Source organism: Rhodnius prolixus, unplaced genomic scaffold, assembly GCF_049639745.1.
Source record: "Rhodnius prolixus isolate KJV_2025 unplaced genomic scaffold, Rpr scaffold_4, whole genome shotgun sequence".
Lineage (NCBI taxonomy): Eukaryota > Metazoa > Arthropoda > Insecta > Hemiptera > Reduviidae > Rhodnius > Rhodnius prolixus.
In genome coordinates this window covers 49,314,373-49,327,410 of record NW_027411614.1, presented here as the reverse complement: position 1 = coordinate 49,327,410, position 13,038 = coordinate 49,314,373, and the positions used below count along the sequence as shown (strand labels likewise).

Sequence of the window (13,038 nt, the reverse complement as noted above, 5' to 3'; positions counted from 1 at the left end):
ACAGGATTTTCTAGGGATTTCTCCAGCGCATATGGTAACTTCCCAGGCATCTGAATCAATCAAATATTATTTGTAATGAGACCGCGATAAGTCCCAGATCTAGTTTGGTCATTTGCATGTCTCCGATCAGGGAGGCTGGACCAAAAAATGTTCAAGGCCACCAAAAAAAAAGAAAGAAGGGTTTTCTCCCAGAATCTTTGTACTTTTTTTTTTCTCTGTCCAGATTGTTGGGTATAAAAAAACATTTCCAAAACCATTCTCAAGCTGATAACACTGCGCTTCAGGGCCAACTGCTGATCCTGATTAGTTCCGGTTAAGGATAAATGATTCGCATATTCGGTTAGAGAATGCTGGGGGGGGGGGAATTATTGCCATTGTTTTCCGAGTACATGGTTCTTGGTACCCAATACTCCCAGATCCAGTTCATTCAGGAGAACTCAACTCTACGCGAGCCTGTCTTCCATCTTGATAGTCATCCTCCTGACATAAATTGTGGGTAAATTACGATATTTGGGAAGAAGGCTAAAGAAACCTAAACACGGAAAACTCAATATGGAGAATTTAATAAAACCTTTCCTTCAGAAACTTAAGGCAATAATTATGTCAGTCTAAGTAAATAAAACATGTCTATATATACATTTTAATATCACATATAACATTAATAAACGCTAGGTGTGTGGGCTGTCATAAACACATATGTTACACACACTACAGTACATTAATTTGAATACATCAACTCCGAGTTCCTCCTTAACAGACACATTAACAAACTGAACATTAATATGACTTATAATTATCAAGGAGCCGAGATTGGCTTAGCCTGCTTTTATATATATATCCTAAACATCATTTATAAACTTGGACTAGAATAAAAATATCTACGCCACCAAGCTTGATAATTAACTCTAAAACGTATTAATTTAAAATAAATAAATAGCTGTGCTAGGGATATTTGCGTTAACTCTAACCCAAGAGCGCTGGCTAGTTCTATTTCTGCCTAGACATTAACTCACTACTATTATTTGTCAAGTTACAAATTACCAATTTCACTGATCGCAAGTACTTTAAAACCAAAGTTCAAGAAACTTGAAATTCCAAAAAAAAGAAAGTTCTACTTGGATCCAATTGGCTTTTGCTAAGAACCGTGGACTTTGAAACTTTTATCGCTAGCTTTTTTCGCTTAACCAGTTTAAACTGTTTCGACCTTGCTGGCAAATTAGTTCCCTAATTAGTAATAAAATTAATTAGTGCGTCGTACAAAAATAAGCGATGACGAATATATTCGTCAAAACCCACAGTATGTTTGATATGAAATGGGCGTTGCTGAAATTATCCCGAGAGGAGGTCGCAACATTACAGGACACTGGTATTTATGCAAATGAATCGCTGACCAGATAATAAAAGTACAAGCAATTATGCAGGGAAATATCTTGGCAGGTTAGTAGCCTACGACGACCCAATTTGGATGATCGCTAAATCTTGAACCCCGCACATGAGCCAAAAGCTCCGCCTCTTGAATACAGGTAAGTAGGGAACAAAAGGATCCTCATCCCGTTTTTTATTACCAGGCGCGCCACTTACTGCATAGTCTAGCCTAATACAATATACGAATTCGTTATTGATTCAGTGATGACTAATAATAGACAAGGATACACATTTACGAAAACTAATTCATACTATATCTGTACTATTAGTTCTTTTTATTTCGACATGGCCTCAAAATATTCCAAACTTCTTGCAGTATACAAATATATTGTTAGTTTCAACTAAAATTGCAAAATTAACTGCCGATGGTCACTACTAGAAAACGTATGACGAATATTCTAGTCATAACACAAAATTTTGACACTTTTTTCATGACGAATATCTTCGTCATAAAACAGTTAACTGTTAAGTAAATTGACAATTCCCATACAAATTCTAGAAAATGACATTAACTAAAATACTGTCACAAACACACGTAGATGAACGAACAAGTTTTCTAGTAAAATACATGTAGAGAATGTTGAACACATATTTTGTAGTCGATCAAGAGGGTAAGAAAGTGGGGGGATTGGGGAATAGTTCTATTTTCCTGAATATATGTGTGTGGAGAAAGTTGAACAGGATAGAGCATGTTGAAGTTAGCAAAACTTTGCCTAGAATAGGTATTTTGCATATAGACAAGACTTCATCCACAGGTGTGAGTCATTAAACTAGATTCGCATTCTGCTTCATTAAGGAAAATCAATTAAATAAAGAAAAATCAAATCAAATCAGGTTAAGAAACAATCAACTTTCTTATTTCAACGATGTTGGAAATCATTTAATCAAACGTAGAAGTTTTTAAGTTACATCTAAGTTAGGATTCCAGCAGTTACTATGTGTGGAGTTGTTATTTGAGTACTGCACAGTTCAGTCTCGTTCTAAGAGAACGTCTGGAAGAAACTGGACGGTTTACCATTAATGATCTTATAAGATCTATGAATTATAGAAATTGAGAAGAAGACTGGAGAAAACAAAGAGGTTCATAGATGGAAAATACACAAATAATACAGATCTACTGGAGAGTATAATGTGAACACGAAAGAACAAGAAGATTCTTACAGCTGATCAGCTAATTTCTTTTAAGAATTTTTCAAAAACCCACTTCCTTTCTAGCAACACGATAAATCTGCAGCTTCACAGAGTTTAGGTATGCCTTTGACAGGCATTAATATTCTAAGACGATACAAGATCGTAACACTAACCCGCAGTTCTAAGAACCTGTAGAGATAATTGACAGGTATAAATCCATCCTTCACTCAACCTTTAACAAAATGGCCATCAAACTCTTAGTTTTTCCCAAGAGATCTTTAGATCTCTTCAGAGATCTGACTGTGGGTATCCAAGTTTGACTTTTTAGTCATTCTCTCTATCTCTCTCTCTCTGCATGAAGCAACTGTTAGCCAAAGATATTCGAATAGAATTGAAGCAAACTAAGATTAGATGATTTTGATTGAAGTCTGCATGTAAATGCCTGTCATGTTTAAACCGTGGAACACTCTGGAAGGTCTCAGTGGATCTTGAATAACGTAGTAGAGACTTCCGTTTGAATATTCAGTATCAAAGACATGAGCACAGCCAGAAAAGTGATGTTTACTTCGAGGTATTTAGTCCATCGAGAGCACCGTATATATAGATACATACATAGACACATAGAATGAGGGTAGGAGAACACCAGGCTGCGAACGTTAGTTAGCGATATGGAGCATATCCAGAGTAAACAATAATGCAAATAAAATGGGGAGTTTTGATCTCCCTGGTCGTCCAGAGAGTTGGTACAATAATCCTCTTTGGCCTTGCGAACCAGGACTCGCCTTGTGCTCCCAATAGAAATTCGAATAAGCTATATCAATAAACAATCCTTTGTTCCTGTGATTTACGATTTAACCCAGCTCAGTGAATAAAGTACAAACTTATTTAACATTAAGTAAACGTATTTATAGGTATTTGTTTTGTACAAAAATTAAGCTGTATAGGAGGCAAAGCCCACCATCTAAGTCAGTGACTGGTGATTCTATAAATAGCTTAACGTACGACTTCAACCAATGAAAATTATTCTAATGTATGATTGGATTTACCAGTAGCCTTCTGATTACCTACAGATCTCCTTCTTTTCAATGGCTGCGGAACAGGCTAGTCAATGTATAGGACCAAAATTCAGCTTAGTGAGTGTAGGGGAAAAGTGAAGGAAAATCCCCACCCCCCTGGCTCTAACAGCTGGGGCCAATGATAAACTAAGTATAAAGAACCCAATAGTGAATGGCAATCCATCAAGTTGGAAAAATCTCTTTTCCCAATGTTTTGCCCCCATCTCTTTTCTGCCCAGTTATTGGTCCAGACCCAACTGGTAGCGTTTCCGCTTAACCCTAGGCTCTACCGCCCCCTTTTCGTTCGGGTATTGTTGTTATTGTGGGCACCGGAAAAACGAGAGGAAAGCCTAACCGAAAAGGGACAAAGAAGAATAAATAGATGGAGGCGAATTGCCAAGCCGAGCGAAGTATCCCCCTTTATATGGAAGACTGGTAAGTATGTATGGAGAAATCAGCACAGGGTGGAGTACATACACTATATATTCCCAAGCTCTCTCGACTCTTCGAGCTCTCTGAATCTTATCGCAGAGGGTGGAAAAGGCCAGAGAGAAGGTAAGGAGCTAAAAAGATATTTAGAGGAAAACCAATACACACGGAGAGAAATTATTGCTACATACAGTTTCTTCAGAACATGAGCACAGGAAATATTTCTTGGATAAATAAATAAAAATAAGGTGTAAATTCATAAATTACCTAATTATATTTTCTTGAAATTAAGCATTATAAAAGAAAGATGAAGTTAAACTCCTGGGCTTCAATGCCACTCGAGTTTCCTGTAATAAAGTATGACCGTCCAATGTTAGGTTAGATTAGGTTAGGTTTGGTTAGGTTAGGTTAGGTAAGGTTAGGTTAGGTTTGGTTAGGTTTGGTTAGGTTAGGTTAGGTTAGGTTAGGTAAGATTAGGTTAGGTTAGGTTAGGTTAAAAATTAGGAAATTGCCCTTGTCTGAGAACACATCCTTAGCATCCTTAGGGAAAAGTTAACGTGAAAATTGAGAAGTCGTATAAGATGCTTTTCAAAATAGTGCAGTAAGTAAAAAGGGCGATTTTGAGACATCCTGTTAAAAACGCAGTGACATACAGACCGATACAGGTACCACATTAGGTGCCACTGAGAGGTGCACACAGATTTAATGTTGTTCTTTTATTTCAGGGAACCTCAACAAAACATGGCGAATTAGTAGAACCCGAAACTTCCTGCCCACTAACCCATTCTATAGAGTGCCCATTTAATCAGATGATCCAATTATAAACACATATAATTAGGATCTGGGTAAAAAAAACTAATTTACTACGGCCATCATCCCTAATGGATGAGTTTCTTTCCTTGTTCCTGGATGACCTTATCCCCCCCCATCACCTTCCACATTGGGCCGACTGTTAAGGACCAGCGTGCTCGTGTATTTGTGTGAGTGTATATGAAGCTTAAGCTTAAAGCCCTTTCCCCGCTGGAGTGCTGGAAATGGGCACACTGTGCCAGTTCCCCTTGCCGCCAAACCACTTTGCAGATAAATTTTCCCCCCAAACAGCCTATTCACACTGTAGTAAGAAAAAGGGTTTCCTCAGATGGAGCCCAGCGTGATAGCGTAGGGTCTAAATATCCCAAACTATGGCTAAATGCCAACGTATAAACGAATAAAATCAAATGCCCCCTTCCCACTCTAAGCACTCGTAATATTCTTGATTTTCAATTCTCTTAAAAGTAATCCGATTGGAAAATTCTAAAAGTGATTATGGGAAATTTGTGTGCGTGAAAAGTTTTATTGAGTGGGCGTGGCCTATTTATTTTTCCTTCAGGAAATTGACTTAGAATTTAGATCAACTAATTCATCAAAAAAAGAAAAATCTCTCCCCATTTTCCACCTTTTTTTTTTATCATTACAATATGGATTTAGGATTGATGGTTTGTTAAGGAGCTGGAAAACTGAACAGTTAAGAACTCAGAGATCACAGTGCACTTCGGAAACCGGAAGCAAGCAGGAAAGTCACAAGGTAAGAGGCTAATAAATTGTTCGGAAGATAGAAGCCATCCAGCTGGAGTTCAGGAAGTTTTGCAATAATTTCATGTGAATCTTTTCCGGAATTACGAGTTTATTTTCACGTAAAAGTAAAACTGTGGATGTAAAATTTTGGATATTTAGTCTTTCCGGTAGTTTCGAGTCCAAAATGGTGCTTTTTTTTTTTCTTTTTTTTTAAAGAAATTTGTCTTCCTGAATGTGCGTGAGAAAAGGATTGTACTCGTAATTGTGTACTTAAAGTCCCTCAGATACAAGTACTACTTTACTGACGGGAATTTCATTTTTTTTTAAAAAGATTTCTCTGATCAATTTTCTCTCAACTTTTTGTAACAACCTTGATTTAACCACATTTATCCAAACAAAACCTATTGAGGACATTTCTGCAAGATGAAGGATATTTGCTATCCCCTAAAGCAGTGGTTCCCAACCTGTGGTCCGCAAGAACTAAAATATGGTCCGCGAAACACTTGAACATTTTAAAAATAATAATATATATTTATTTGACATGCGGCCGCGTGTGCGGTGACGGCACGGTGAATGGTGACGTCTAGCGAACGTAGAGCGCCTAAAAACAAGTCCAGGTGACGACTAAAAGCAAATGATGATGTGCGTGTCGCTTTGAGCAATCTCATCAATCCCAGGATTACCCATCTTGTTAAGAAAATTTTGAGTTTAAGGAAAAGTTTGAGCTACAATGTTAATTGTAGTTTATTTTTAAAATCTAAAAGTAGTTTATTGTTATGAATATATAGTTTTCGTGACCGCAAATTGTTAAACTTAGGATGTAAGATTTGCGAGGAATTGGTCAAATAAAACAACTCAACCAACCCGCATAGCCACGCCCTGAAGAGGACAATATATTTGTCGAAACGTTGGCAAAAAGACGAGTTGTTTTATTTGACCGATTCCTCGCAAATCTTTCATCCTAAGTAGTTTATTGTGAAATTGAACCTTGTGGTCCCTGCTAACAACAAAAATATGAAAATGGCCCGCGGTCTTAAAAAGGTTGGGAACCCCTGCTCTAAAGTAAGTTTTCAATATAGTGTACGTTCCTGTGTCTTTAATGTTACTCAAAAAGGGGATTAAATCTGTGGTGGAAATTCCTAAATTAGAGAAAATTCCAAACCGGAAGTACCAAGGAAATGAATTTTCCAATTTTCTGCGGCTATTTCGATATGGATACTTCAATTTTTTTTCTGGATTTAATATCGTACTCTACAAAGAAGTAAAAAACTTTTTATTTAATTAATATTTGTTTTAGAACATTCTGTACACAGATGGAGATACAGATGTTTCATTTAGGGTAAAATATGCTGTTTTAAGTTAGAACATCCAAAACGTTTGTAAACAAGTTTTTAGAAAATTCAATTCTAATTTTAATGTACGCTACTTTCCATTTCATTTCCTTCCCTTAATCCAAACAATTAAATCATGTAATTAGTTTTTAGCATTTTAATTAGGTCAACAAAATGCAGCCTTTAACAAAATGCTCGCATTGAAAGCAATTTATGCAAGCAAAAAAAATGCTGGTGAATTACGATTTAACAATAGTTTGTAAGGAATTACAAAATAAATACCTTTATCGCTTTTTTTTTTTATTATTATTATTAATTATTGCGTACAGAGTTGTTTTTTTAATTAATGTTTTTTAAATTTTATTTTAATGTTAAGTAAAATGACCTCAAAATTCCTTTCATTACAGATCTCGCTAACACTCGTTTCTTCAAATTTCATTCCACTCTACAGCAGCCCATCCCTAACCCTCTCATAGAACACCTATCTTCCTCCCACATTACCAGGTAATCCTCTAAGGAGATTCAAGAGAATATGGCCTCTCATGATCTACTCTTATCGTGAGAGCAGTGTAGCTGAGCACGTTACTGGAGTGGCACCACTGGGTGCCTTCTCCAATCATGATTTCCCGTTATTTCTTTTCTCTTTCACCATATTTGCTTGTTGCAACAACTGTTGCAGTGGTAAATTACAGTAAAAGATTAAAAAATAAATAAATAAAAAAGTTATGTAAGATTACTCAGAAATTAATATAACTTCAACAATACCTGGAGATTGCCAAAATTTGAAAGATTATTAAGGTCCAGACCCAGTTTTTTGGGGGGTGGGTTTCTTCTGAGTTTCCGTACTTCTTGTTTAATTATTTTTCCGTAATTAAAGCATATACTTCCGGTGAAAACACAAATTTAATTTACTAAGATTATGAGGAATTAAAATTCTGGAGTAAATACTCACTACTACTACTAATACTAATACTACTTACATAATTAAATTTTCCGGTACTGATAACTGATAACTTCAAGGATATTTTGAAGGACACGTATTTATAAACACCCACCAGATCTCCACTAAAATCGATTTTTTTTTTTTTTGAGAATAAAACAAAAACTGACAGGTTTAAACATGTTATATTTCAAAGTTTAACAAGTTTTTGCAGAGAAAATTACAGTAAACTCGATTCTGTTATTTTGTAGACTGATCTTTTCTAATGGCTGTGGCCATACAAGTCTTAGAATACAAACAACAAACAACTGCCATCACAATATACATAAGGCACTCATAGTTTGGATCGAATCCGCCCCCCCCCCAAGCAAACCTCCAGTTCAGACCGATCCAAGAAACCGCAGAATGAATGCTCCTCAGTGGTAAAGACTCCACACAATTAATAGCCTTTCTAACTCTTATACTTAGAAGAACATTTAACTTCCCACAGAAGATCTGCCTTGTTTATCAGCAGCAGTTTGCTGTGGAGGATATACCCTCTCAATGATAGCGGATGGTTAGGACTCAGCCATCAGGGAATAGCTCCTATCTGTTCATGGATTTCCCAAGGGGGAGCCTAGGTAGTTTACCAGTTAGCTTGATTTTCTCTTTAATTTAATAAAACCATCCTTAGAATATCCTGGACAGGAGGGGGTGAATTGCACCAGGAAGTGTTCATTTCTAACTTCCAACTACCCGCTCTCTACAAGGGAATCCCCCCGAAGAGCCTGGATATTTTCAAAGGTTTTAGAGAGTAATGTGCCCCCCTATCTAGAATTCTCTGTCTTTAATCAGGAATATTTAAGTTCTTTTTATTACTATATTCAGGACAGGTGAAAAATTATCGCTTGAATGATAGTTAAGAAAGATAAACCTGTGCTTCTCCCAAAGCCCAAAAGTACCCTGAAATGAATTTCTCTGGGAAATTCAAGTTTAAAGAAAAATAGCTAGCAGCTTTCCCGAGAAAAAAAACCCAAACCCTGAGTCAATAACGTGGCACATCCGCTTGAAGGATCTAGTTCGAAAAAATATTTTCAGGCACATTTTCATATTTATTTGGGCCTAGCAGATGATAGCCTTTGTAGGTTCTGTCAGGAAGAGGAGGAGGAAAAACGGCACTGCACGTGTTGTGGTCAGTGTGAGGGGCTTGTATGGCAAAGGATGTTTGCTTCTCGTGGAGGAAAAACCAAGGTCTGTGAGCTTTACACCAGGAGTCGCTCTCCAGAATTAAGAGACTCAATTAAACGGACAGGTCTGGAGGGTGAGCTCTAAAGTCGGAGAGCCACAATAGATCCATAGGGATCGCGGTGGCGTAGGCCTTGAGGCCGCCCTATATAACGAGAGAATTCATGTTCATGTAACATACTATTTAGTTACTTATATGCGTACAAAAAAACATGAGTACAAAAAAAGGTTTGTGTAACTATTTTTATATTTCGTTTATATATATTTTTTTTATATTTTCTGACGGACTTCTTGATATTCATGTATAATACATTTTGTCAGCCGCATGTGTGTGCTGTAAGTCAGCAGACTGGTGAATCCCATCTTTTTTTTTTACAACTAGACTCTTTCCGCGACGACTCCTAAACCCGGCTAGTACCCTGCACACATGAATCTCCGTCTGTAAGGAGCTATAGCTGGTCTGTGAAAGGCTAATATCAAGATTCAGAGTAACATACTGAAGGCTCACTAGCTTTTACAAGGTTTCCACCCCCCTCTTTTTTCTCTTTATTTTCTTTGCTTTTTCGTGAAAAAAAAGGGAAAACGGAAGGGCAGAGAAGGGGGGAAGAAGAGAAAATGTCTTCAGCTAGACCATGAACAGAAGATCTACATGACGAGGGATTGCAAGCGATGGATTTATTTTAATATTCCCCCTAGGACCGTAAAAGGAGTAAAAGGTTTCGCCCCAATGGCAAGGCCCTTCTAGCTCCTGTAGGCTATAAAAATAAATAATAAAATGAAAACTTTACATGAAAGAACATGTAAATAAAAAATGTGATTGAACTTCTGCTGAACCAAAATTTTTGCCCTCATCAAACTCACAAAATAAAAATAAAAAAGCGGAAATAGAGGAAGTAATATATGATCGAGATAAATTTCTCAAAATTTAACATTTTACCGGATGTTGCGCATTTCTTCCGAAATTTGCACATTTTTTTTTAAAAAGAAAATATTTCTCTTCACTATATAACTTCAATGATGAAATGATTACCTGAAATGAACTTTCCGGGAAAAACACAGATGAGATTTGGCGCTGTAAAAGAAAACTCATTTTTTTCACTTGAATATTATAATAGTTAAGTATTTTAGAATTTAGTACTATACTTTTTGCGCACTATCACAGTAACTAATGGAGGAAATTTAATAGTTTTCAAATTTATAGTACTTAAAAAATGTGTTAAATGATAAAAAGTAAAAGCGTCTCTAAAAGGCGTCATTTATTATAATGGCATTGCATGACAAGGTCGAGTTAACTAGCATAACCTACAGCTGATTGTCACTCTCCTTTTCTATGCTACGTAATTCTATAAAATGGTGACGATTTTTTAGTAGCTCTACAGTTCATCTATATGCGGGTTAATAAAACGGAAATCATTTTTTTTTTTTTTTGCATATCGTTAAATAGAAAAACTTTTGCCCATAATCGAGAAAACGTTACCCACAAAACGTGGAAATAAATAAATGAAATTTCAATTTGAAAAACTATAAAATTTTGCAGTTTGTGGGTCTGTATATCATGCTAAATTGTACCACTTCGTAAAAAATGATTGTATTTCGTGAAATTTGTTATTCCGAGTGTGTTATTTTATTATTGTTATCTTTATTTGTATAGAGATACAAAATGTATCTGTTACAAAGGAGTTCAAGTTCATGTTCACTTTATAAACTTTGTTAAGTGTAAGATCTTAGTTTTAAAACTTTTTTTTAAATAATTAAAAATTGCGTACATATTTTTCTCTTCAAAATTATTAATTAATTTACAAAAAGTTCTTCTTTAAGGATTATTATATTTATTTATATGGAGTAGGATTCTACGTAAAACTTTCATAGACTGGGGCAGCTGATAAACAATTAATGTTTCCGGCTCGTTCTTGTTACACATTAAACAATGGATCTTTGGGGTTTGATTGTATAAAAATTGATTTTAAATTTAATAACATAAGGGGCCACCAAATCTTATTTCAGAAAGAATTCTTATAACTTGAAAAGAAATGAATTTTATCTAAGTATTGTTGACCAACATTTTGTGAATATTTTTAAACATAATGTTATTTACTTTATTTATTTTTTTTTTTTAATCTTTTATTGTAACTTACCACTGCAACAGTTGTTGCAACAAGCAAATATGGTGAAAGAGAAAAGAAATAACAGGAAATCATGATTGGAGAAGGCACCCGGTGGTGTCACTCCAGTGCTCTTGCTTTACTGCTCTCACGATAAGAGTAGATCATGAGAGGCCATCTTCTCTTCAATCTCCTTAGAGGATTACCTGGTAATGTGGGAGGAAGATAGGTGTTCTATGAGAGGGTTAGGGATGAGCTGCTGTAGAGTGGAATGAAATTTGAAGAAACGAGTGTTAGCAAGATCTGTAATGAAAGGAATTTTGTGGAGATCTGGTGGGTGTTTATAAATACGTGTCCTTCAAAATATCCTTGATGTTATCAGTTATCAGTACCGGAAAATTTAATTATGTAAGTAGTATTAGTATTAGTAGTAGTAGTGAGTATTTACTCCAGAATTTTAATTCCTCATAATCTTAGTAAATTAAATTTGTGTTTTCACCGGAAGTATATGCTTTAATTACGGAAAAATAATTAAACAAGAAGTACGGAAACTCAGAAGAAACCCACCCCCCAAAAAACTGGGTCTGGACCTTAATAATCTTTCAAATTTTGGCAATCTCCAGGTATTGTTGAAGTTATATTAATTTCTGAGTAATCTTACATAACTTTTTTATTTACTTATTTATTTATTTATTTTTTTAATCTTTTACTGTAATTTACCACTGCAACAGTTGTTGCAACAAGCAAATATGGTGAAAGAGAAAAGAAATAACAGGAAATCATGATTGGAGAAGGCACCCAGTGGTGTCACTCCAGTAACGTGCTCTTGCTTTACTGCTCTCACGATAAGAGTAGATCATGAGAGGCCATCTTCTCTTCAATCTCCTTAGAGGATTACCTGGTAATGTGGGAGGAAGATAGGTGTTCTATGAGAGGGTTAGGGATGAGCTGCTGTAGAGTGGAATGAAATTTGAAGAAACGAGTGTTAGCAAGATCTGTAATGAAAGGAATTTTGAGGTCATTATGGATAGTGGATTAAAGGTGCGCCGACTTCACTGAACAACTAACAACTGAAAATAAATCTCTATGGACCGTTACTAGAAGAATATTGAAGTATAAGCAAATATCATCTCCATTTCGTCAGGATAATGGCTCTTGGACCAAGTCCGATGAAGAGAAAGCCAACTTATTTGCAACCTACCTTACAAATATATTCTCGCCACATACCGACATACTAAACCAGCGACATGCCGCAGACGTTAACAACAGACTGGACGATACATAGAACGGAGCATTAAGAAGTTTTCGAAGTATTTTTAAAGTATAACTGTAATGCCTGGAGGCGTAGTGAGTTGGAACGCTTAGTCGATCCCCATACGTCGATGCCGTATGACCAAATGGGTCGCAGTAACATTAGATATAAGAGTCTTTTGTTATGTAGGTTAAGTTTCGAACGTTTGTCAAGTAGTCTGGCGAGAAGTTTGTAGCGTTGGTTTCTTGTCTTTTCAGTCTAGTATGGGGATTCCATGTCAACCGTTTGTCCAGGTGCAGTCCAAGGTAGCGTACTTTGTCCACAGCTGGTATAGGAGTTTGGTTCAAGATGACAGGAGGTAGGATTTTCCGTCTGAGAGCAAATACTATAAACTTTGATTTCGTAACGTTAATTTTGATTCTCCATTTGAAAAGCCAGTCCTGTAAATGGTTGATGTGTGTTTGTAGAGTTCGTGTAGCGATAAGAGAATCGGAATGTGAAGATAAGATAGCAGTATCGTCAGTAAAGGTGGAGAGGATAGTATTTGGATGTTGAGGTATGTCTGCTGTATACAAGGAGTAAAGAATAGGACCTA

General features: G+C 36.1%; 1 protein-coding gene across 5 annotated transcripts in view; it reads right to left on the bottom strand.

The window, feature by feature from the left end:
• Positions 1-13,038, bottom strand: part of ome (dipeptidyl peptidase 4 omega) — a 742,318-nt gene that overhangs the window by 490,558 nt on the left and 238,722 nt on the right. The window contains exon 1 of one of the 5 annotated variants that reach the window (XM_074132450.1): positions 10,120-10,256. The exons of 3 other annotated variants lie outside the window; for them this stretch is intronic. In XM_074132450.1, coding sequence (XP_073988551.1) covers positions 10,120-10,179 — 60 coding nt within the window. In that variant the 5' untranslated portion in view covers positions 10,180-10,256. Of the gene's footprint in view, positions 1-10,119; positions 10,257-13,038 lie in introns of those variants that run through there. One more of the 5 variants, XM_074132446.1, reaches the window with a different exon arrangement.